The sequence below is a fragment of the Bactrocera oleae genome, chromosome 2 (assembly GCF_042242935.1).
Source record: "Bactrocera oleae isolate idBacOlea1 chromosome 2, idBacOlea1, whole genome shotgun sequence".
Lineage (NCBI taxonomy): Eukaryota > Metazoa > Arthropoda > Insecta > Diptera > Tephritidae > Bactrocera > Bactrocera oleae.
This window is the reverse complement of record NC_091536.1, coordinates 921,414-948,708: the sequence shown is the minus strand read 5'-3', so window position 1 is coordinate 948,708 and position 27,295 is coordinate 921,414. Positions and strand designations below refer to the sequence as shown.

General features: G+C 31.3%; 1 protein-coding gene across 8 annotated transcripts; it reads left to right on the top strand.

Annotated features, from left to right (window-relative positions):
• Window positions 1–1,363: 1,363 nt before the first annotated feature.
• kar (monocarboxylate transporter 10-like protein kar) lies at window positions 1,364–22,407 on the top strand. 8 transcript variants are annotated; one of them, XM_070106222.1, is made up of 7 exons: window positions 1,370–1,786; window positions 4,291–4,646; window positions 16,070–17,218; window positions 18,266–18,355; window positions 20,774–21,793; window positions 21,861–21,944; window positions 22,005–22,407. In XM_070106222.1, the coding sequence occupies exons 2-5, from the start codon at window positions 4,316–4,318 to the stop codon at window positions 20,794–20,796; spliced, it is 1,593 nt and encodes a 530-aa protein (XP_069962323.1). In that variant the 5' UTR covers window positions 1,370–1,786; window positions 4,291–4,315; the 3' UTR covers window positions 20,797–21,793; window positions 21,861–21,944; window positions 22,005–22,407. The 8 variants fall into 8 exon arrangements, with proteins under 8 accessions (XP_069962330.1, XP_014096962.2, XP_014096970.2 ...); XM_070106223.1 differs by having other exon boundaries at window positions 22,002–22,407; XM_070106217.1 differs by having other exon boundaries at window positions 20,774–21,944.
• The last annotated feature ends 4,888 nt before the right edge of the window (window positions 22,408–27,295 follow it).

Below are 27,295 nucleotides of genomic sequence, written 5' to 3'. Positions count from 1 at the left end.
ATTGCTCAAAAGCTGAGACCTAAGAAGACATTTAGACGTCCGATTAAAGACAATAACATCAACAGTAGACTGGGATCCGACGGAACTACGAAAATGTCACCAAGAAGATCTAGATTTGAAACGTGTAATGCATGAAGTGGAGATGTACAAACTTTTGCCGAATTTGGTGAAAAAGGACCATAGCTAGATAACTTTTCAAATAGCTCCTTTGTTGCCTTATTTGTCACCCTGTGACACAGCTGATTACTTTTTTAATAAAAAAAAATTATCGAAAACTAATTTATAATAAAATAACTATAGATGTATATAGTATATAAGCTAATACTTGTATATTGTCACTATAATAATTCAATCATCATTATACATGATTCAATTTTTTGAGTAATAATATAATATATTCGTATTACTTAAATCTTGCTAATTCTGAGAATTAGAAACTGAAGCGACCACGCAAGCTCAATTAAAAATGCGCACAAAAGTAGAAACTGCCAAACGGATTCGACCTTTAAGGTATTTACATCCGCCAATAAATTATTGCGTTGTTGGCGCTAAATTTTTCAGATATAGATGTAAATAATTTTTCTTGCATTGAAGTTCAATTGAATTTGAGGCCCCAATTGGTCAATGCCACTATATATGCATATACGGTTTTTTAAATTTAATAGCGTATAATGCCTAATTATTCGTATAATCGAAGAGATTAAGTTTATTAAGTTACTACTTCCGGTATTAATTCCAACGTAAAAAATTTGATTGATAATTGCAGAAAATCCGTTTTATTTAAAAAACACATAAGGTGTGATAATTTAGTAACTAAATAACTTAGGACAACAAAACTATGTCAAAACATTTCGAAAGGGCACTTGCTTTTTATTAAATAAAAAACTGATCACATTTAAGAGAAAATTAGCGTAACTTATACTTATAACTCAAGTATGCTACGGATAAAATTTATAGGATCAATAAAATTTGATCACATAATGAAAAATATTGAGATCGTATATATTTTGATATTAATAATATTCCGCAATCATTTCCTTCTACATAATATCTACAAAAATATTTCGCCCCATATCAGCTAAAGTTCCGTTCAACATGGCAACACTGTGATTGAGGTGCTGTAAATGTGTTGCTGAGCATTTTGTAAATAATTGAAATTTTACTCGTTGGCAGGTATTTATTTAAATGTGTGAATATGTATGTAGAGTGCAGACCTTCAAGAAAAACATGGGTTCTCACCAAAAAGCTCATCGAATTTTTAATTTGCGAAAGCTTTTGTTTGTGCTCCCTGGTAAACGCATGTCATCTTTTGTTTATGTTTACTTATCATTGACGACATCGTTGCCAAGACGATGCGGTTAAGTATCAGTATATTTAAAAGCGGATGTTGATACAAGTGTATGAATTCCTGCCAAGTGTAGAAATTCAGATTGAGTATTTTTGCCTCTCTCAAAACTCAAAATGCACGTTGTAATTTTACAAATTGCTTTAATTTAGCATTCTTTATTTGACTGCAGCGGTGTTGAGTTGTCGCTTGCTGTAATAATTCGTGTGTGAGTTAAACAATTTTTTGTCGAATAAATTAAAACTACCGTAGTGTGAGATACACATAAGTGCAACGAAGAATATGCATTCTAGATTGCAAACCAACTGTGCATTATAGAACATAGTTTCTTATTATACATAAATATATTAGCTGGAAAATCAATTGATTATTTGGCATTAGTTCTTATTGGACAACAACACGTGCCAATTTATTATTTGCGTGATATTATTCATATTGCCGGTAAATAATGTCTAAAATCATACCATATATAGATATTACTTTCAGTTTCCTCCTTAAAAATTTGTAAAGTCAGTTGTTATCGCACCGCATAAGCATTAGTTTTGTATAATTAACATATGTATGTACGTTGCTGTATCCTGTAGCTAAATTCGTTACGGTAAAGTAAAAAACGTAAAGAATTTGATCAAAAATTAATAGATAATATAAAAGTTACAAATATAATTTAGTTATACTTTAATAGTTGAGAAAGAATTGAGATGAAATAAAACCGGACACTAACCGAATTTAACCTTATTAACCTACATACTTAAGCATCTAAATTATATTAGATGCTTATCAAAAAAAAAAAACAATTGTGCAGAGAGATGTTTTGACTTTGAGGGACTCCAAGAGTAACTATATGAGAATCTTATGTATTTTTCGCAATTTTATGAAAAATTAGCAGTAAACCGATTATGTTGTTAACGATTGCAAAAAATGAAAATATCTCATTTTTGAGCAACCCAAAAAAGATAGTACACTTACGTTGGCAATACTTTAAATGATGTTATCAAGTAGGTGCCGTTATTGTAATCTGATATTATTTTCGTATGGTCAAAATGTATTGTTTGATAAACGTTTTCGTTTCTTTGGGTGAAGTTATGGAAGAAAAAATTGTGATTAAAAAAACATCTTATGATTTACAGGCTTTGGTAGTCAAATATTGGTAAAAGAACAAAAGTGCTCGCATAATAGACAATATTTTCAAAAAAACACATACTATTGTTCAGCACAATATAGCTAAATTCAAAAACACTGGTGGAGTTGGAAGAATTGATGGTAGTGGAACGCACACAAAAACGTTAAGTTGCTCGGAGTATCAAGGGACACCCTAAAATATCCATTGCAAAACTCCATCCTCAAACTGTTCAGAACTTCTTGCTTTCATCCGATTTTAGAGCGTATACACCACGAAATAAGGCACAATTTTCGAAAAAAAAATTGCGAAACCTTTACTATATTTCAAAGAGTATTTATATTCACCGTGATAACGAAGAAATTGTTGTTTTCATCGAACAAATTATATTAAGAATGAACTAAAACTAAAATATATTTGAATGGCGGCTACTGCTTTATTCAGGATAACGGCCTGAAGCATTCTGCTTTGGTGGTTAAGGAATGCTTATTGGTCAATGGGAAAAAAGTGCTATCACATTCTCCCCAGAGTCCAGACCTCAATCGCATTAAATACCTGTGTGGAGACGAGGTTACGAAAGCGCTAAGTTAATAGCTAAAATGAGGTTAAGGCTGCTCTTCAGAAAATACGGAGTTATTTTCAATTTTTTAAAATTTTTTTTGGAGAAAACTGTCGAAATGTCAAAAGAAATCATTGAAAAAATAAAAAGAAATATGAAAAGAAGAAAAAACATTACCTCGGCTGCACCGAATCCTTAATACCCTTGACAATTTAATTTTTTATAGCATAAAGAAGTATAAAAATGTCTTTATCTTGATTTTGATCAGTCAGTTTGCATGACAGCTTTATGTTATATTGGTCCGATCTCAACAATTTTTTGGAGATTGCATAATTGTCTTAGATTATAATCCATGCCGAATTTCTTGAACATATCTCGTCAAATGTTAAAGCTTTCCATGCAAGGCTTGATTCCTATCGTTTCGTTTATATGGGAGCTATATGCTATAGTGGATCGGAATCGGCGGATGGGACAAATGAGCAGCGACTTGGTGTCAAAAGGACGTGTGCAAAATTTTTGCTCGATATCTCAAAAACTGAAAGGGTAGTTTGCATACATATATACAGACAGACATGATTAACTATATACATATATATATATGGTACTTTGACGTTTCCTTTTGGGTGTTACTAACTTCGTGGCAAACTTAATATACCTTTTTCAGGGTATAAAAACATTATCTTAAATTCATTGATACATGAGGTATTGATTACCGTCCGCTGTTATACATTCTGTGCCGTGCCTAAAAGTGGTGGTTCTCCTTTTTTAATACTTCTGTACATAATGAAGAACAAGAAGATATGTATCAGGCAATGCGATAATGAAGTCAATTATATTATTAGTATATTATCTTTTATATTTCACTTGAAAACATAGGTGGTCAGTATAAAATATAATATCTATTGTTATAACAATATGTTATTTATGTCTTGGTGTTAGGCCAAACATTATTCCATTTTATTTTTGATAGAGGTTATATTTTTTAAATATTAACATACTCACCATATGTTGTTTATATTAAAATAAGATGTTACAAAGCTGTTACCTAAAGTTTTCCTATATTATACCGGCTGACCACCATCGTAAAGTAGTAAATAATTAGGTTTTGGTAAATTCAAGGTTTAGGATTTCATTATTATTGCCGTTTAACATATTTATTGAAATCATATACGAATCGCAGATTTTTTCATAATATTCTTACACTCATACTTTCATAATAATTTATATACGCATAGGATTTAGATATTAATTCTTCTTTTATCATCATAGAGACTGGACAATCGATTTACAAATTATGGGCGAGAGTCAACCTCTTAGCGAATCAAACGTTTCCAAAGGACTTGTAGTTATCACTTCTAATGGAATCTCTATTGATAATGACGTACATATATCTAGAGTAGCTACAAAACCAGCGCTGCCCGCGGAACACATTGAGGCACCCTGTTGTCGAGACATTCACGGAAATGAACCCCCGGATGGCGGTATGCGAGCGTGGCTAGTTATGATTAGTGCTTTTATATGCAATGGTGTCATATTTGGAATAATAAATACGTATGGGATCTTATATGCTTTGTTGACGGATCGACTTACCCAGGCGGGCGACAATGAAGCTTCGAGCAAGGCTGGTATGTTTTTAAATTCTTATTGTAGACACTAATAATAAGTAATTGATATTAATTTGCACCCCATTTAAAATTGAAGCATTGCTTAGAATCTTTCATTCAATAATTAAGCAAAATAGCAGAATTAAATATATTATAATCTAAAAATGAACAAAGGGAAACACATTTGTACATACTATTCTTCTGTAAATGTGTATGTGCTCTTTCTATATTTTCGATCAATTAATTAGTTATCACTCTCTTTTGTAATAGTAATAGTGGTAATATTAAAGCCATACTCGGTAAATTTTTTAAAGTTACTCTGAAGTTGAATACGACCACATTTTTTGTTTAATTTTATTTTAAATTTGACAATCAGTCAATGACATTGGCTTCAACAAATAATATTTGCAGTATTGGTATTCTAAATGAAATGCAAAATCTATGTACTTATGTGTGTCCACATTTGTAACAACTTAAGATGACGGTAAGTTTGACATAATGTCAATGAAGTCGTAACTAGGTCAGCAGTTAATAACGCTCTAGGTAGCTGCCGATTACCAAACAGTGAAACCTTACAAATGAGTACCTCGCTCTGAAACTTCACATTTAGCTCAGAAATTTTGCATTTGCAGTGCGATTGCTTTAAATCTTATCAGCTCATATGTTTATCTTAAAATCTACATAATTTTGGCTTAAAATGTAATTGTAATAATATTATTGGGTATAATTATACTTGTAGGAAATACTTGATAGTCTTTATATTCTAAGTAGATGGATGTTGGAAAATGATAACATTTCTTAGCTACCAACCATCAAGTCTAAATTGATAAAAATTGTAATCGAAATATTTTACCACAAAAGCTGAATAGTTCGTATCCTTTCATTAGGAATTTAACATACATACAAAAATGAAATCCTTCATGAGATATAGTATTTTGAGTAGCGCAAGTATTTTTATTTTGAAATTCCTAAATACATTATTGCTTTTTTTGGTAAGAAATAAAAATCGAAACAAAACGCGTTAAAAAGGAGATGAAAAACGCAAGAAATTTCGAGTTTATGCGTAGAAAAAGAAACTTTGTGTATATTAATTACTATAAGTGAATTCGTTATAAGGAGAAACATACTGAAAAATGAAATGATAATCTTCTATAAATTAATTCATTATGAATCAAACTTTTTTGTACAGAAGTTCGTAACAGAGAAACAGAGTAACATATTGTATATCAAGTTATACTCCAAATATCGTAGATTTCGACGTACATAGCTCAAACCGATAAACATATATACATATGTACTAGATCTGTCTAAATTTATTATTTTTATTACTAGCAATCACTAAGTGAGTAAATTTTTATGTTCAAGAGTAAATTTTGTTAATCGCAAAATATCGATTCTCTAGTTAAACCTTTGAATTAGTGTACCAGGTGCGTCTGCACTCTGCGTACAACATCACGCACTTCATTGAAGCGTTCTTCGAACTGACGGGTTTACTTTTTCAGCAATTAAATGAGAACATACCAATTACCAACTACGATAATTTCCTCAAATTGCATTAATTGCTTATATAGCCAAAGAATGGTCAAGCGCACACATACAACGGCGCACAGTTCGAGTACTTGAAGTCGCAAGTATTGCAAGTTAAACGACATTGAAAACTGCTACACATGTGAGTAGCGGAAGTGTTTGTCATTCCATTTAATCACACGCATATAAAAGAAAACTTTACATATTCAGTCCACATTCAATTAGGTACCAAATGCCGAGAACTGTCATTGATATACTGCTCAATGCTCTGCTAAAAAAATTAATGTTCTTTTCATGAGAAATGCTTTCGTAGACATTATTGACCATGAATATTTGCATATTCATATATACATACATACCAACATTTGGAATTTTTGAGCACAGCGTCTCTAGTCATATTCATGGTTCAAAGGCACGTAAAAACGAAGCAGATGACGATGAGATATTCAATAATATAGTATTAATTAAGTATGGGAGTTAAGTTGTTATCAACACAATCGACCTCTCTTCTTTAAATAGCAGGGAGACTTTTTATGTGTCTGCCATTATAATTTCGCTAATTTAAACAAAACGGAATATGTTTTCAAAATTTTGGTACTTAATTTCCCAGTGGGGTTGACTAAAGTATTAAAAAATTTCAACTGCTACCAAGCAGTTGTAGTTGGTTTATTTAGGTAAAGTATTAATAGAAAACGAAATTGGGTAAAAAAAAAAACTATTTTATTTAGAATTTTAAACTGTTTTAATCAGTTATTTTGTACAAATACATAGAGAGGTAAACATTCGTTGAGCTGGTCTTCACAATTCTTATTCCTAAAATCCCGAAACTGGATGAGGCAAGCTACAATTTAACATAGAAAAAATAAAATTAAGGGACCATGGGAAATGTTTCGAACATTAAGAATCAATACAATCTACTACTTCGAGAGACGATATTTTTTGAGTCAAATAACATTTTTGAAGCGTTTTGCTCCTCTTCAGTCATATGTGTTTTGTCCACTGCGCCCAAATATGAACTTCATAATATTTATAAAAGGGTTTTTAACAACCATATCGTAGATTGCTTCAGTCCAAAGTTAAACACATTTAAAATGCATGCGGTAGTTATCAACCTGCAGCAAGGAAACGAAAAGTTTGTGGTAATGTTTCTTTATCTCATTTATTAAAAAAATGATTCCTCATTCGAACAAAAATAACTTATGAATCTACCACAAACCTTATTTAAAAGCCATTTATTTGTCAATAAAACTTAGGAACTTCCAATGAATTTGAGTGATAACGAAAGCATTTTTTTAAGCGCAGGACACCACTTTTGGTTCCAACATTTTTAAATAATTTTTCAATGAATTTCTTTGATTTTTCGTTTAAAAATTTTCATCTGACAGCAGATTATCTGTCAAATCTTCATTTTTTAAGTTGGCAACACCCATGAAACTTGGACTGGAAATAATTGAAGTTCGTTATACCAAAAAAGATTTTGGTTGATCTGAAGTTGAATTGCTGCATCTTCAATTCAACTGAAACCCGTAATAGGGGTTGAAAAAAAATTTGAACGCGACAGCATGAGTCACCTTTTTGTTCTTTTAAAGTCGATTCTTTTACCATACTGTATAAACATAAAGTGTATAGTCTATATGTTAGTTTAGTTTATGATATTTCAAACAACTTTTAGTTGAAAACAAAAACATTAAAATATTTTTCTAGAGTATAGCAAGGGAGGGAGAATATTTTATACTCTCGCAATTTGCAAGGATAAAAGTTGGAGAAATACTTTTAGGTGTTGCATAATTTTATATTAAACAAGTAAAGAAGGGTTAAGTGTAACCGAACATTTTATATTGTTCTATATAATTTTCAGAGATTAAAGCAAAACTTTATATTAAAAAAAATTACGTAAGAATCAAACATGTATTATTCGAAAAAACCGAATGAATTACAATAAAATTGGATACCATATTTACTTTTGTATATTATAGGTAACTTTGTGTCCGAAGTGTTTATATTAAAATCAGCCTAATTAACTTAAATGAGATACATATATGGAATATAAAGTCAACCAAAGGCGTAGGTCAGAGAAACGTCGACCGTAGAATAGAAAATCATTATATTAGGGATATGAAGTTTAGAGCAAGTTCTAGACCGAATTCATTCATTTAATGGTGGCGAAATGTTTCCAATAGGTTTAAAGAAGGAAGGATTATTTTTTTTAGAACATCTTTGCAGCGACTTTAATGAAAGTCGATAAAGCATAGGAATCTATAATTTTGAATATCTTTGTAGTTTTGAACCAGAAAAGGTTAATATCAAAGATCTGCAGGGAGTATGATTAACAACAGTCACCGACATTCCTCCCTTCCGTACTTACCGCCCGTATCAAATCAAATTTGTCAAAAGTTATGCCCGTAGTTGCAACGCAGAAATCAGTTGTTCTCTTTTGTTTTCATTTCACCAATGTTGCCATTGTTCTATTTGTATACACGATTTCTCACACATTTAGTTTTTTAGTTATATTTTCATAATGTTAAAGCTCAAAACTAAAATCCAACTATTTAAAATATTTTACCTATTTATAAATAAATGTATTCGAGTGAGATTTTGAGTTATTTTAAAAATATTTCAAATATATTCAAGTTTATTTTTGAACTAATACAAGATATCGAGACTGGTAACCTTGCGTTTCAAGAGATTGCTCTCTCAGCTCACTCGTTTCTACGGGAAAAATCTAATTTTCGCGGATATCCTAATTTTGTAAAAAAACGCAACATCTATAAGATTTGGATATAATTTAGTAATCCTAATCACTTTACCGTCTGCTGTTTAAACTTAGAAAACCGTCTGATTTAGAATATGCTTTGATAAATTTATTTTAAAAGTAGCGACCACCCTAAAGTCTTGTATATAGTCATGCACACGAAATTAAACGGGTATATATCTCCTGAGGTTATTTAACATGCAGATATTACGACAGATTTATCTATTGCACAATCTTTAAGAACTAAGAACAATGACACTGGTGCTGGCAATGACAATGGCAATGATAATGACGATTTTTGGTGGCATTCGTTGGCTGATAAGTGGGTCAACGAAAAGCATCAGTTCTGAGTGTGTAAAATTATCAGCCATTTTCTTAGCTCGCATTATTTTTATTAAGTGTTAAAGGCGAATACAGACGTATCTATATATGTATGTATATGTATGTATGGATGCTTAAATATTTCAATAGTTAGTAGAACTATTTATATTCATTATCTATTTATACAAACACTTTTATGTACACATAGTGTAGTGTATTTAATGTGACTTAGTGATTTTCTCTGTGTGTTTATGTACATATCGCCTGAAACATCGAAGGTACATTTCCAATTGCATACACTGTAGTATAACAAAATATGTGTTTCAGAATTATATAAAAATACGCTCAAGGGTTCTTTTAATTTAATAATTAAATGTTAATAATAATTAAAATAAATAAAATAAAATTATAGTTTCAACTAGAAAAACGAAATTTTTGGAAAATTATCGACTCAAAATAATCACGTTTTCGTCAACTTGAAGTCCACAATTTCAATTTTTCATGTAATGCTGGAAACAGTCACCGACGCAAAACCGTAGACTGAATCAGCTGATACGACTTATCTGATGAGAGCGCAATTCTAAATGAACACTCAGCACCGCTTCTACAGACCGTACAGTAGGATATCCGCGAAAATTGGATATTTTCAAAAACGAGTGAGCTGAGAGTGAGAGAGCAATCTCTTGCAACACAGGGTTATCCGTCTAGATATTTTGTAGTAATTAAAAAATAAACTTAAATATATTTGAAAGGGCGGAATGTCGGTGACTGTTTCCAGCATAACTCTGGTGTGAACTACCACGTCCATGTTTCGACGACGGTTATGCTTGTTGTCTCGCAAGAGTAAACACGACACTCATATCACCGACAACTTTTTGGTTCCTAATATTTCATGGAAGTCTTTTGAGCTGCCTACTGTCTGCATTTTAATCCGCGATCTGCCTATATGAGATCTTGACGTCTTCAAAACCCAACGTGCGACGTAATCCGCTCTTGCACGTATTTATTTGAGCTTAAGTTAGACTTATATGTTACTTGGTAGTTATACATATATGCTGAAACTCTTACATTGGCTCACCTTGTGCAAGTCTACAAGCACTTGTAGAATATTCGCAATGCTCACCTTTGTGGGCTACTAATGTGTATAATTGTAATATAATCCTTGTTTTCAGGGACAAGTCCCATAGTTGCACTGAAATTCCACACCTAGGACTGAACGCATTGTTGATGTTGCTCATTTATATTCGTACATGCATACATAAGTACGAAAATTTACGTGCGTTATATACAAGTGAACATGTATTTAAAAATAGTAAATTATATTAGAATTTTGTATCGAAAAACATGTGGTTGCCACGTCTGTTAAATGGCATCTGTTGATTCACATCACAACTAACACAAAAATGTAAAAAGTGTGTTCTTATGTAAAATGTATTCCTCTCACTCTCAGCGTTTTTTAAAACTAAGCGAATGAAGAGTAACTTAAAAAATGGCGATCTCATAACTAAATACTGTTGGGTTACATTTATGTAAAGACTGGACTTGATAAATTGTAAATTTCTTACCATTTCTTTATTAGATAAGCAAATTTTAAGTATGAAGACAATTTCACCCCATCTTATATATAAGAAATATAACCTAAAAATTTAGTTATAAGCTTCGAACAGAGTACTTCGAATTGATAATTAGTTATTATGATCATTTTTTGTGTAATAATAACAGAAACAACCTTTATGTGAACGGAAAGGTTTATTAATGGGTATGTATACATATGTATTCGAAAAGTTTTATCAAAAACAAGAAAAAACCGTGAACTTCGGTTGCACCAAAGCTAGAATATCCTTCACATATAAAGAAGTTTTCATACAACAACTTTATTTTGTTCGTTCAGTTTGTATTGCAGCTATTTGACATAGTGGTCAGATCTTAAAAATTTCTTCAAATGTTGTAGTGCTGCCCAGGACAATAATTTTTGCCGAATTTCGGGAAGATTTCTCGTCAAATATAAAAGTTTTCTATAGAAGAACTTGATTCTAATCGTACAGTTTTTATGGAAGCTACAATATATTCTATCCGATATCGGCCGTTCCAACAAATTAGCAGCTTATTGGGTAGACAAAAAATGTGCAAAATTTCAGAACGATATTTCAAAAACTGAAGGACTAATTTACGTATATACAGACATACGAACGGACGGACGGAGGGAGAGACAGACCGTCATGGCTCAATCGACTCAGCTCGATATGCTGATCAAATACGGTCTTACAAACATCGTGGCAAACTTAATATAGTCTGTTCAGGGTATAGGGTAATTACTAAGTAATAAATCAATGGTGTACATTATAAACTTTTATGATTTAACGGTATTCTTGGGAGAGCTATAGCCTTTGAGTAGTACAGGAAAATACCGAATATGGGCGTGGCTTCAAAACGATTTTAAGATAATAACTTATGAAATGTGATTGGTTAATCTTCCAAAAAAGTTTATAATCGTTTAATAATCTTTGATGAACTGTATATGCAATTACAACCCTTGGGTCGGATTTTCAAAGCAGCCATGTTCATTTGTATTTATAGCGATATTGATTTAGTTATCAAAATTTTGTTTGTTGTAACTAAACAAACGTTAGCCTGTTTACCATATAGGAACTTTCCTGGCACAACACACAAGAGACTTTATTGTTCGAAATTATGTGGTTGAAAAATGAACAGTCAGAATAATTCTCAGCAAACAGCTTACAAAATAAATTTCGACTTAAAATATTAAAAGGTCCAGTTTCTTTCTTTAGAGTAGTAGTAAATAACAAAATCACTGTTGCGTATTACTTTCAAAATATATCCAACAATTCTTATTATATTGTATTATAAATAATAGTTATAACATTCCACTATTAATATTATATAATTTGTAAATACATATATGGTAAATACATATGTACACATCACAAATAAAGGCAACGTTTAATTACTAATAAAACACTAAACACTAGACACTTGATATAGAATAAATAAAATTAGTTGGAGCTGCTCCAATCGCAAACTATATTACATGGGTTGAAAAGTCTTTGGCCCGACCGCGCCATCCCACCACAATCAAAAATCGATATCCCTGCCCTTTGTACTTATTATATATTATATTTACTCTAATCGGACATAATTTATTGTTAATGTGACGTTATTTCTTCAATTTTTGTTTATAATGAAAGAATGTTAATTTCGTGTATCGGCCCTATCTTCCACATATTTCTATAAATGATAAACATTTGCGATACGTGTCACTTTACTCTTTCATCAACATAATTTTTCGACTCATTCAGCTTGTGATGCGACCGATTAATTGAAGAAATTACGCTATGAACAAAGCTCACATTATTCATCTTTATTCGCTAAAATATTCGCGATTTGATACATACAAGTTTTAACTAAACATATTAACTACAGTAAAGGTTATATGCACATATGTACATACATACATATGTATGTATGTAAGCATATCTGTAAAGTTCGGTCACGGTCGGCTTACTTACTCGCTTTAATTAATTACATTTCTATTGATTGCATTAAAAAGATTTAGAATAAAATTAATAGAAAATCAAGCAACTGTGATAATAACAAAATAGGGATGTGTAAATGTAGAGTGAGATTAAAATAATTTATTTGTAAATATAAAAATGACAGCAATAACTATGTCAGTGGACTAAACTAATAACCCTTATCAAACAATTAACCGTATGAGTTTACAAATTCAAATCATTGTATACATTTTCCCGGTATAGAGTAGTTTAAATGTACTAGCCCCTATTATACTATGTGTTATATATACAGACTATGTATGTAGCGTTATTACAATACACCTAATCTCGTTCTTATGGATGTATACGAAGGTGATGTATAGATGAAAGTGATGTGATTAAATAGCTAACGGTATTACTGACGATCGCTGCAGCCATGTCGGGTATGAGTGTGCCCTTTCCAATGAGCTTGCTTAGGCTTAGTTGTGCAGTGGAATACTTAAGTGTAATTTTCTCAATTTTATATCCTTTTATTGCTTAAACCTCCGCGTATATTTTTAATCCTATAGGAATTCCATCAGATGATTAACATCTAGACTAATTTATTAGAAGAGAAGCTTGGTTAAACAATAAATAATAACATAATAATTAGTTTAAACGAAAATTAGTAGACACTCTCAAAATTTAAATATTATGTAAATAGTTTAAAATAAACTAATAAAATAATTGAATATTATGTAAATAATTTAAACTTTAAACCTTTGGTTGTACTCGGGTTATCTTTATCTTTATATAAATCTATTAAAACAACGATTCATGAATATTTGCAAAGTGTGCAGTACACTATTCTTGTTCCAAGCCTCTGACAAGCGGTTTATCAAAGGAAAATTAAACACAAAAGGCGCACCGACGACGCTAATCGAATTACAAGCACAACTACAATAGCGGTTATATATAGTACTTGGTTGCAGCGAAACTGAATAAATGACGGCAATTGCAGATAGCTACTTGCACACATAGTAATATAGTTGAAACTTATAAACAATGTGCCAACGCGTAGAATGTACTATGTGAATATATTATATACATACATATGTATGAATGTATGACCTTATATTAAGGGTACCAAAAAACAGGGTGCAATATTATGATATAAACAACACTGTACCAGCATCAGCAGAATATTTATTGGCTATCACGCTTGACTGGTGTCAAGATCGCCAATCAAGCCAGTTAGAAAATTATTGCGGTTTTTATCCGAAATAACACTTGGTAATGCATCTTATCCTGATAGTAAATTTAAAATTTCTATTTGGAAATTGTGACAAAGCGTGTGCTGACAATGTCGCCAAACCAAAAAATGCTTGTATACAAAAGTACTGACGAAACAAATTTTCTTTGTCATAATTATATTTGTTTTCATATTATTGTAATAGCTCTTATTATAACCTTATAAAGAAAAAGTAGGGAAAAACTAAGTTCGAGTGCAGCCAAATATTTTGTACTCTCGTACCAAGACAATATATACATTATTTCCGGGTGTTAGTCTAATACTTTTTAATAAGAAATGTTGAACTGTTTACCTAACAGTTGCTATTTAAACTAAATTAGCTGAGAGAAAGTATTTCTAGTACTTATATGCCCACCTTCTATATAACGGCTGTTATGCATTACAAAAAGTGCGTTAACTCGCTGAAGTAAAGCAGTAAAGAGGACACAGAGGTGCTGCATGAGTATTAGTGTACACATTTTAGTTGAAAACCAATATTTCAGGAACTACTCCACTCCTACTTATAGTGCATAACATTATCCGGACTTCCTTCGATCACTGTGTGAACCTCCCACATATCACAATTTTAGTATTTATCTGTTTTCTATTTTTATTTTACTTTATAGTATATAGTAAATCAAGCTACAATGAAAATAGCAGAATATTTGTATTATTAAAATATCAATCAATCTATTAGATATATTATTAAATATTAAATTATAAGTTTTTGGAGGCCTTTCAATGTCACACTTTTTTGAAATTATCGAATCTAAACTTTTCTCGCAATAATTCAGTTGTTGCACGTGCTTTGTGTCACGTAGCCCGTTTTGTTGGAACCAGATGTTGTCAAAATCTTCCAATTGCGTTCATAAAAAGTTGGTTATCATCGATGTATACAGTAATGGTGTCTCCAGCCTAATTTCGAAAGAAGTAGGGACCGATGATTCCACTAGATCAAAAACCACACCAAACTGTCAGTTTAGGTGAATGTATTGGTTGTTCATGAATAATTTGTGGATTTTCTTCGCATCAGAATCGACAGTTTTGTTTATTTACCGCACCATTTACCATAACGACCAAAAATGGCAAAAGCGCACGAAAGGTTGCAATTGGGGAATGATTATTTTGATATTTTAGACATCCCATGATGAAATTGTAAACATTACTCAATACAATGAAAAAAAAATTACAATAGAAAAAATTAGATCATGGCATATTAAAAATGGCCGAAACGACACTTTGAAATCATATCATCCCTATTAGAAAACCCGATATATAAGTGATCATGTTGATGAGACGAGTTGAATTTAAAGTAACTGTCTGTCTGTCCGTCTTCTTTGGCAAGTAAGTAAGGACGAGTTCGTAGATGGGCGTAATCGGACCATTTCCACGCCTAAAAAACGCCTTTAATCGACCTGAGGTTTGAAAATCTTTAAAAAGTGAACGTGGCCCCGCCTCACAATAAGTTTGATGTAGGTAAGTATATATCTTCCAAACCAATAAAGCTATATCACCCAATTTTGCACAGGACAAATCTTTTTACGATAGTGGGAAAGTAGGTCCCCATATAAAGGTTTTGTTAAAAACCACTAAAAGTGCAATAAATCGATAACTAAATTCGTCAGAGACATTAAATTTTACAACCAGGATGGCACAGAAAGGCTTTATTGAAGGCATTGTCAAAATTGGACGATGGCCGTGGCACCGCCCACTTTTTGGTAAAATCACATATCTCGAGACCTGCTAGACCGATTGTGTGAATTAGGGAATATGGAATAAATTATCATTTAAAAAATTTAAGCAACGAACTCTAAATATGTCAACAAAAATGCTGCATAAACATAATAATTGTTTTCCCCTTAAGTTTTTTTTTTTATAATAATGATTTCTGAATATAAAAGTGCATTGTCTAGTTTTTGTTTTTTTGTTTCCGTTTAAAGTTGAAAATATTTTTAAATGTCATTACTAAAAACTAAATAAATACTTAAAGTGCATATATGAATTTTTTTAAATTGATTTCTGCTTTAAGCTCGTATTTATTTTCGTTTTGTTTCAATTTCAGCTTTGGTTGGCTCATTGACCATTGGTACCACCTTTTTGTTCTCACCAGTTGCAGGTGTATTGACAGACAAAATTGGATTAAGATTGACAACATTAATTGGGGGCTTACTCTCTGCCACAGGTCTACTCCTCTCATCATTCTTTACGTTAAATATTCAAGCAATGTATTTGACGTACGGTGTTATGTTCGGTTTGGGCGCCGCATTGGCCTACACTCCAACATTGGCAATTTTGGGGCATTATTTCAAACGATATTTAGGAAAAGTAAGTGGATTTGTTACAGCTGGATCCAGTGTATTCACAGTAATATTACCGTCAAGCTTGGACTATCTGTTACGAGGTTATGGTTTGGAAACCATGTTGCAAGTTATGAGTTTGGTGTCGTGCTTCATAATTGCTTGTTCTTTCGTTTATAAACCGCTACATCCTCCGCCTTGTCCGCCGCAGAAGAAGCCTGGCCGTTCACGCATTAATATGATTATACGCTCCATTATCAACGTAGACATCTGGAAACGCAAGAAATATGTGATATGGGCGCTTTGTGTCCCCATAGCTTTGTTCGGCTATTTTGTGCCGTATGTCCATATGATGAAGTTTGTGCAGAAAACTTTTCCAGGAAAAAGCAAAAATCTGCCTGTGATGTGTATTGGCGTGACCTCCGGCATTGGCCGATTGATATTCGGAATTATTGCCGATCTGCCGAGAGTTAACCGTATATATTTGCAACAGTTAGCGTTAACGTGCATTGGTGTGATAACGTTATTACTACCATTAACCAGCTCATATGTACTACTCATTGCTTTCACACTGATAATGGGTTTGTTTGATGGCTGCTTTATTTCCCTTCTAGGTCCCATAGCGTATGAGTTATGTGGACCTTCTGGTGCAACCCAAGCCATTGGCTTTTTATTAGGACTGAGTTCGTTTCCTTTAACAATGGGACCACCAATTGCAGGGTGGATATATGATCAAACCGGTTCATATACTTTGCCACTTCTTTTGGCAGGAATACCGCCCATATTGGGCTCAACTATTATGTTCCTAATACGATGTGTTCACGATGACAGTGATTCTGAAGCGAATGTGTCAAGCAAACCGAAAGCAGATGTAGAAAGTGGAAATATACAGAACGCCAATTGGAAAAGTGCAGGTAAATATATATTTTATAACGTAGTATTGAAAAGGGTGAAAAATTATTTTAGTATACATTTTTTGCGAGTTGCATTTACAATTTTAAATACATAGTGAAAATTCCAGCTAACTATTATGAAAATACCTATATACCATACTTATGTACAATGTTTGGAGGAGTTTCGCAAGCTTGTACAAATTATCACACAACTGTGTCAAATTGTGTTTTGCCGCACAAAAAGCTTTTAGGGAGAGTGCGCCAATTCATATTTAACTCGGATGGAATTTGAAGAATATGCAAATAACAAAGGCAACTGTTTTTGGCGTATGTTGACTAATACTTTCAACTAGTCTTGATTACATCTAAGAAGATATTGAAAATGCAAGCGTGTATTGCGTGGAAATTATATAAATGAATACACCTAATTTCTCATTGACATCAATTTTTGTATATATATGTACACGCTTAAAATGTATTCTATTTCTTTACTAATACTAACTGTCTTAACAACTGATTTGAAGTAAAATATATTTAGTGTAATTATGGTTATAATAAGTAAATAATGACTAATTTTAAATATTTTGTTTACATCCCTAAAAAACGAGCTTTCAAACAATCACTAGTTTTTAGTAAGTAACTAGTTAAATAGTAAAATTTTTAAAATATTTATTTTTCTATATTTAAAGTATATATTTTTTTTATGTTCTATTGTCGTTAATTGCTCTTTCATGGGCAATAGTTAGCCAAAGAAGTCCGAACAATGGGTATTAAACTAATAAAACTAATTTGATCTATAAAAATATTTAAACATAACCGCGCCTGGGTGATTTTGTTTTAAATTCTTGTAAAAACCAACTTTAGGCAATTTTGCGCTTAACTAAATTAAGTACATTAATAAAATTTTAGAAATGCATAAAATAATTGCACAGCTTTATGAATCTGTATATAAGTACATATGTATGTATTTAATATATTTTATATTTGGGTTATTATGTATACATATATGTGCATATATTGCTTTTATATATTTAATAAGATAATGAATCATCTATTCAATTATTTTAGAACAAAATTTCAATGAGCCGTTGTTGAGAGGATCTGAGGCTACAAAATATGCTGATAGGACGATGCGCAAAACGAATTCCTCTGAGTCAGGTATTATTCGATATTTTATAGCCGGTAAACTTTCGGCAGCTTTAGAAAAACGTAGAATTATAACTGCTTGTGTTCATGATGCTCCCAGTAGTGAAATAACTAGTCATCCCATTTGCTCAAAAACTGCTTTGCTTGATTCGCGTTGCATGTCAATATCGATTGCGGATGACAATGTCTTGACAACTGACGAAGCTTGTTCAGGAACAGTCGAGTGCTTATACATCACGGAAAAACGCCGTTATTCATATTCGATTTATTAATTTTATATATTCATTCATGTATGTATGTAATCGTAAATATTTATTGTTTTAAATTAAACCAATTTAATGAATTCGCAATAACATTCCAATGCATTTGAAGTAGGTATGTGTATCATACATACTTGTATATGGTACATATACGTATCGATTAGTATTTGCGTATATTACATATTTATGTAATAGGGTGGTCCTTAAAAAAATCAAAAGAACTGTTTTTCTATTTAAATCCACTTAGTTTGCAACTCCACAAAACAAGATATTACCAAAACATGTGGATCCGATTGTAAACGATTAAAGCGACAAATATTTCATTTCATTGACTTTTGTCCCAATCACATCATGTACATCAAAATACTAGCTTAGTTTTAAAGTTTGCTGATTTTCAAAAAGTTCTTCGAATAGCTAATGTAATAGCCAGTGCAAATATCATAGTGAACAGAATAGACGTTTTAAAGACGATTTAAATAGGTTTAAATATCTTAACAAACCCTTAATAAGTGAACAGTTATTGTTTTTATGGTTGATATTTTGGCTTCCAACTCATAATTTTTATTTAACAATTGCTAATTACTAACATTCTGAAATAATTATTTTATCGCAATTTATTTCAGCGTTCTGCCTTATTTCTTTTGTACATATATGTATATGTATGTATATTTTTATATATATTTTATTGCTAGGCAGTGGCGTTTTGAACAATAAAATAAGAAACAAAGAATTAGAAATCGCACCGCGCGCATTATTTTTAGACCTTCGCAACATGTTGCACAAACTATAATAGTTTTGTTTATCTAACGGTTGTTTGTATCACCTAGAACTAATCGGTATAGATATGGAGTTATAAATATATAAATGATCAGACGATCAGAACGAGCTGTCTGTCCGTCTGCCGTGCAAGCGATACCTTGAATAGAAATTGAGATATCTTGAAATTTGGTACATAAGTATATCCCTTGGTACAAGGAGGATTGGGCGTAATCGGATCACTGCCTTTGTGGTAGCCGGTGTAAAAATTAGATAATGGGCGTGGCACCGCCCACTTTTATGTGAAATCCTATATCTCAGGAGTTACTAGATCATTTTTAATTTGGTGTGTTGGTTACCCAATAATGTCTATCATTCACTGTGAAAAGGTGCGAAATAGGTTTACACCCACGCCTACTTGCCATATAACAAACTTTTAAATTCAATCTGATTCTTTTACTTTACAATATACAAATCAAACATCAATGAAGTTACCAAAGTAAAACTTTGCACAAATAGTGGCCTGAAGGTATTCCATCTGACGCCCAAAAATTGTCGAAATCGGAAAATAACTTTTCAAGGACCCAGACACCAAATATGTGGGCACCAGTGTATACGGCTGATTTTTTACCGAACATATCGGGCAGTCTGTGAATTCTAGTATTGAAAACTGAGAAGAATATTTTTGTGCTAACAGCCTGCCCTTGTGCTAAAACTGGGTAAAATCGGGACAAGCTCTCATATATTTACCTAATATGTATAAATATTTTCGAACTTCCGCTTGACTTTATACCGCATCTATCGGCCAATATATAAGAAATCTTAATGAAAGTCCGAAAGAATGTCTTTCTTGTTATTAAGGTATCTTCTTGCCTGTGATTGTAAATAATGGATGCAATACTTTCTACTTTTAATTAAAATATATAGGAAAATCCCGTATATCACTTTACCTTGAGAGAGCATAAGATGTTCGGTTACACCCGAACCTAGACCTTCCTTACTTGTTTCAAAACAGAATTGCCTCCCGCATCCTACACCACTGCCTCTAGTTGTTTTATTTATTCACATATTTACATATATGATTAATTTTAATTGTAAGTAACTTCTCGCTGGCTTTAATTTTTAATAACAAATTTTATTGGGTCTCAATTATCATGTCTGCTTTCATATCATGCTTGATAATACATATGATACATATGTATACGCATACAAATATCAATATATCTTACGGGCGTTTGTACATACATATATGTAAGTATCTACTATATATTCAACCAATTAAATGAACAAAGTCCTTATTTACGTTGTTATCAGTTGTCCACTATACATTTGCCTGTAAGTTGCATTAGTTTAAATAAATGTTCATATTTGTCAATAAATTTATTGTAATACAAAACTTTCAATATTTTTTCAGCACCCCATATTGAAGCTGATTGATGCTAGCTGAGGGAATTCATATCATACATGCGCACACACATGTATGTATGTATATACCAAGCATAACTTATTGATTCCTAGTGTCTTCAGGGATTTATTAATCGTATGTATTGCTATTGTACATACTGTTGCATCTGTTGAATTAGAGTCGTTGAAATACCGTTACGTATCAGCAACCATTAATTTAAGATTTTTTATTAAAATACCCAAGTTTATACCCATAATTATTCAGCTATAATTGTAAAAACGTAGTTGTTTAATTTTTTGATATTGTTAGAGTGTAGAAGCAGTAGATCTGTCAATATGAAGTTAAGAATCACAATACAATTTTGTAACTGAAGTAACTTGCATGTATGTTTGCATGCTCGAACATTCTACATATACACATAAGTAAATACATTTAATATAACATACTAATTATATGCTTTATGCCGCTGCCTTACAAGAAAATGCTTTTGATAATTTAGTTACATCAAATCTTGCCATGTTAATATTATATAAAAGATAACTTAGGAGTAGAAATACCGATTTTTTATAAACAAATATGTTGTGCCCACATTTTTACATAAATATTCATGAATAAATAGAAAGTTTTCTCAATAAAAACTTGAATAAATATTGTATATTTGCTACAAACTGAACGATCGGAATCAAGTTTTTATAGGGAACCTTTGAATTTGTGAAGGGTATTACAACTTCGGTGAAACCGAAGTTTACGTTTTTTCTTTTTTAATATAGCCCTTCTTTACTTGTTATATTTTGTCTTCCGCTTTTTCGCAAAGCTCAAACGCACCTGCGTTTGCCGGTTAACGAAAACTTTGACAGCATTGCAGTTGAGACGAAAGAACCGGAGAAAGCGCAATTTTATTGAGTGAAATTAAATACATTAATATTACAAATATATAACATACTTATATTATAGAAAGAAAGGTGAAGAAAAATATGTCGGACAGCTCAGACAGGAAAATTAAGCGACTGGAGTTTTTAACACCGATAAGTTAAAAAGAAAAATATTTAAACATCTGAAACAAATTAAGTATTAACACTCCTAATTTTTATATTAGAATCCAGCCGCAAGTGTGGGGATACTATCGAACGCCTTGAGAAGATGGGTTTTGAACTTACCGCACAAGTTCGTTCCTCAGGAGGTGAATGTGTTATTTATTAATTAAATTCAGTCAATTGAAAAGTTCTTTTATTTGCAGCAGAAACGAAAGTGACTCTCGAAAAATAGGATATTGTCATTGATGAAACTCAGGTTTTAAGAGATATGAGTATTAGAGTGGGTCGTTTTTTTTCTAAATAATCGCGTATGCGGGAAATGTTCTACGGATCATTCTGAACAACTTTGCCTAGAAGAATATAGGTCTGAATTCGGTTTCGAGCCAGCGATTTGTTAAATGTAGGTTTTTTCGGGATTATAAAAATTTCTTCGGTCAGATCGGAAAACTACATATATCACATATCTCCTATAGAATCGATTATTCTGTTATTTTATTTTTCGGTTGCCTTCCTTTAATAAAAAAGCTAAGAGCACATAATTTTGCAGAACTGTTCTCGAATACATGACAGTGAAAATAAAGAAAATTGGACAATCGGATCGGACCGAAATTGGTAGTTTCATTTGCCTTTGGTAGTTTGATTGGTAGGCATAAGGTTTTGGTAGGCAAGATTTTTTATCAGATGTAGTTTGAAAGTTAACCTTAGGATTTGTTCGCTTAAATTGGCTTACTTTGTTGTTTGCTATTTGTATTAACTAAAAAATAGTCATGAATGGGAGTCATCTGCTCAATGTGTGGAAAATGAGAGATCTAACTATAATTGAAACTGTGAAAATTAAACCCCTATTACGGTTTTCAGCCCAACTGCATTTCATTTGAAGTTTTGAAATTGGTATCATGGTTTTAACTTAAACCGTCAAAAAAAAAATTTGGTTGAAGTGTTATCAAACTCCAACTTTTTTTGGTATTACGGATAACTCTCTGTCAGTGGGGTTGACTAGAGCAGTTTTAGATAAACATTAATGAATTTATTTATGAGAAATATTGATAGAAAATTGGTAAAAAGAACTATTTTATTTAAAATTTCAAACTATTGTAATGAGTTATTATGTACAAATCCATAGGAAGGTGAAAAATTTGTTGAGCTCGTGGAGCCGAGACAAGATACAATTTGGAAACATTAAAAAAAAATAAGGGAGTGGTAAGTTTTTCGAACACCAAAAGTTGACATAATCTACTACTCCTAAGCATATATTATATGTAATTTATAAGTAAAATTAAAGTTTGAAGCGTTTTGCACCTCTTCAGTTATTTTTATTTATAATATTAAAATTTGGGTGTTGTAACAACCATAGGTATTGTAATTTGCTTCAGCTCAAAGTTAAAATCATTTAAAATGCATTCTTGATAACTACCTGCAGCAAGAAAATGTAGAGTTTGTGAAAACGTTCCTTCATCTCATTTAGTAAAAAACAAAATGATTCCTCAGTTAAACGAAAATAACTTATGAATCTGCAATAAACATTATCTAAAAGTCATTTAATTGTCAATTAAACTTTGGCTTACTTGGTGTTAGAAAGTCCGAATGCATTTGAGTGACCACGAAGGCTTTTACTTATGCGCAGCACATCAGTTTTGGTCCCAACATTTTTGTCATCATAATATAAGTCAAAACTAATTTTGCTTCAACTTTCATTCAACTGAATGGAGTTGAAACCCGTAATAGGGTCAAAAGATGGAAATGGTTAAATATTTAATATATTCGAACAATTCTGTAACTCGATATGTTATATTAAGAAAAAGATGCTTATGGGCAAGTAAATACTTTAGTTTTATTTAAATAATTGATAATATTATAATATTCCACTTTTTTTAAGTATAACAATAAAATACCTAAAACCTCCGAGCAAAACGATATCGACCATGGTATAAGGTTTACGATGCACAGAGATGTTTCAACTGAGGATCTGTATTCTAATATTATATTGCTTAATTTGTATTGAAAAATACTGATGCATTAATGACTTATTTTCGTAATATAATAATATATGAGTAAAAATATAAATACACATAAATTCATACTTATATAAATGTTTTTAAAATAAATTCGATTAATAAACAAATATCTGAAATAATTATGTGGCAGTTCAACTTGTTCGTTCTAGCTGTTCTCGTAAAAAGCAAAAAGGGTGGACAAAAGTCATTGTTTGTGTTATTGTCATACATCTGTAAATCCGCATAAATAAGGGAACATTTAATAAACCTATGAGCATTTTTACTGACATGTTTTAATTATCTCAGTAAGTAAAATATTCTATTAAAGTACCTTAATTGAGATATGCTAAGATTCCAATAAATAAAATAAAAAAATTAAATAAAGTTTAAGTTTCATGAGTTCCAGGATTCGAACGTAAATGCTCGTATTTGCATTGGGTTTAACTCCTTCACGCTTACTACCTAAGCGATCTCAAAAGTGAGCGGTTTACCAACAGTTTTATTATTATCCTTTGCTCAATAAGCATATTGCTCTCGCAACGCACACATGTATGTACTTGTGTTGAAAAAATTGTCTAATTAATGTTTATTTTATTATGAACTCTAGGCTTTTACCGGTAATCCTGCTTTTTGATTCAAAAGGCTTTACATAATGATACATTTTGTTATATCATAGAAATTAAAAACACAAATCTAAATAGGTATGCGCATCAATAACTAATTTAAGAACATTCGTTGCCTTTGGTTTAGGCTGTAACAGTTATTACAAAAACAAATTGCACTATGCCACCATGTTGTGACGTAATTCTTTTGAGTTGAGAAGAGAATTGTAAACAAAAACATAACACTTTTGTAATTCGTGAATTAAATTTAATTTATAAGTTTTTGGTGAAACAATTTAAGTGAAATGAATAGAATAATGCTGCGAGAAAATATTTGGGTAATTTTTTAATAAATACATTTATCTATTGACAACATAATTGCCAATTAAATGAATGGTTAAAAGGGGTTGTGTGTCCCACCATCTAACACCAATCTCTCTTAAATCCGACCCGTCGAAGCATGTTTCCTGAGCCAACCGTTATATGACTTCGATGACAACTAGGACCGCTGTACTAGTATACACGCTTCCTGCTCTGTCAATATACATATATGACATACTTACATATATGACATACATATATTGACATCTCCGATATCTGCGTTGATATTTGCGCTGACATCTGGGACATTGCAGTCAAAATCATGTTTATGTCCATAGCGTTTGATGAGCGCATCTCTTCCTTTTCTTCTATATTTGTTGTAGTTTATATGCAATTATATTTATTGATATGAATTTCCTTATGCGAATTTTTATGAATGCATGCAAAACTGATAAGACCCTAATTAAATTATGTTAATTAATAAATTTATTTAGTATTTACATAATATGCATTCCTAAAAATTATTTTGTATTATAATTGTTACTAATAGAAATCAAATTTATTACAACATATATGTACTTGTGTACATTTTTTATCATATTAATCTTATATAGTCATATGTATGTATATCTGTACATGCGCATATGAACGTACGCATTCAGAAATTCAAATCAAAATTTTAACACATATCAAAACTCTATATGTGCGCGCATTGATTTATATGAACAGAAAAAAGTGGCAACAAAGCTTTTGTCGATTTGAAATATTTTAGAATTTTAAAATATTTTTCCGTGCCTCACAAAAAGCTGCGTCAATATATATGCATGCTCATATATAAGCATACATATAATATTTACGATAATTTGTGAGGAAAGCTGTTAGAGAGGCAAGGAAAGCGGAGATAATAATTTTTTTTCCGGCACATCACGGATATTCTACCAACAACACACTGTTGTGACGCTTTGTCGTCGCGTCAGTCCTTCAACACATTGACTTTTTGACATGAAAGCAAAAAACGTGAGCTTCGGTCATTGGTTGACCGTGTCAACGGAGATTTCATATGAAGTAATAAGTGTACATATCTACATATGTACATAGTATGTGGTTTGTAGACAAATTTACAAATTTTATAACAATAATCTTTCATGAACTGCTTGATTTGATTATTTTGTATAACATACTTTGCATATATTTTTATGTTTATGTGAGTGCTTGGTGTGTATGTGAGTATTTTGACATTTGCTGGCTGCCGAATACCTACAAAAAGAGACTAATGGTTTTCAATACTGTTCTGTTCAAATCTGTTTTTATTATAAAAAAATTCTTAAAAATTTAAAGTTTAAACTTAAATTCGTTTGTACATGTATGTGATTAGAATCTGTAATACATTAAATTCAAAGCTTAAAACATATTTTATTTTTGTTATGGGGTTTTGAAATTGAATTTGAACTGCGCGCGCCATATTTTTAATAGCAGCATCGAAAAGAGCGATGTTAGATTTAGTCTTTATAAATAAATAGGTATGTACAAATTATTAAAAAATTATACAAAAGTGTGCAAAATAGGGATAAGAAGAACTTTAAAAGTTTCCCTCGGTTTAAAGAAAATAAATTTTTTAAGTAATTCACCGTGTTTGTTTATAAATTTATAATAAATATTATTTAAAATGATTAAATGTTTGTAAATTATATATTAAAATTGTATATAAATAAGAGTAATTTTTTGTGTATCCAACAATTCCTCAAAGATATTCGTTTGGTATTAATTAGTACCTAATTGTATCCTAAAGGTATATGTTGGAGACTAATTCATTCCAAATTTTACCCTATAGAGAGTAATCTCGGATTTTATGCGTAGTGAGAGCTCAATTACAAAGGTCAGCCACACTGTCCGGCATTTTAATTGTTTAGACTTAGACTAATGTACAAGTATGTTTAAGAAAAAATGTTGTAAATAATATAAAAAATAATGTTCTCGCCCTTACTACACAGTGTTTTTTAGCACTGTAGTAGACATAGGCTTTATTCATGCCATGTTTAGTATTTTTAAATTTTAAGATCACATATTTGCCTCATATTAAAATACTTGTTCTATTAGAAAACCATTATGAAATGAAAATTAGAATATTAAAAAGATCTGTGATAAATCTAAAACTTAAGTCGCAATCATTTATATATGTATAAACTCTCTGATCTCTGATCTTTCCTTCCGGATGTTACACACTTCGTGGCAAACTTAATATATCCTGTTCAGGGTATAAAAATTTTCACACAAAAAGGTGTACAAAAATTTTATGAAAAAAAAATTAAATTTCATAACGAAAGACGACGAGTAACGTAGATATCGCATTCGTTGAATGTTTACTTTTTGGAGGAAGTATCATCAGTATTTAATTAATAATATTTGTATGCAATGCACATTGCCAATTATTCTCAGATGTTCGAATTTGTCGAACTAACTACCTCGTGTTTTTAATTACTTCGAACCTTAAATTGAAATTTAGCACGGAACACTCGTTTTAATACTTATATGTACGTACGTATGTGTTCATACCGCTCAGGTGGGCATTGTCATACATTT

Excerpts from the sequence above, each read along its gene's own strand:
- kar (XM_014241487.3), top strand. The coding sequence starts at position 4,316 with ATGGGCGAGAGTCAACCTCTTAGCGAATCAAACGTTTCCAAAGGACTT. Across the intron at positions 4,647-16,069 it reads TGAAGCTTCGAGCAAGGCTG|CTTTGGTTGGCTCATTGACC; the intron begins GTATGTTTTTAA and ends TTTCAATTTCAG. Across the intron at positions 17,219-18,265 it reads CGCCAATTGGAAAAGTGCAG|AACAAAATTTCAATGAGCCG; the intron begins GTAAATATATAT and ends CAATTATTTTAG.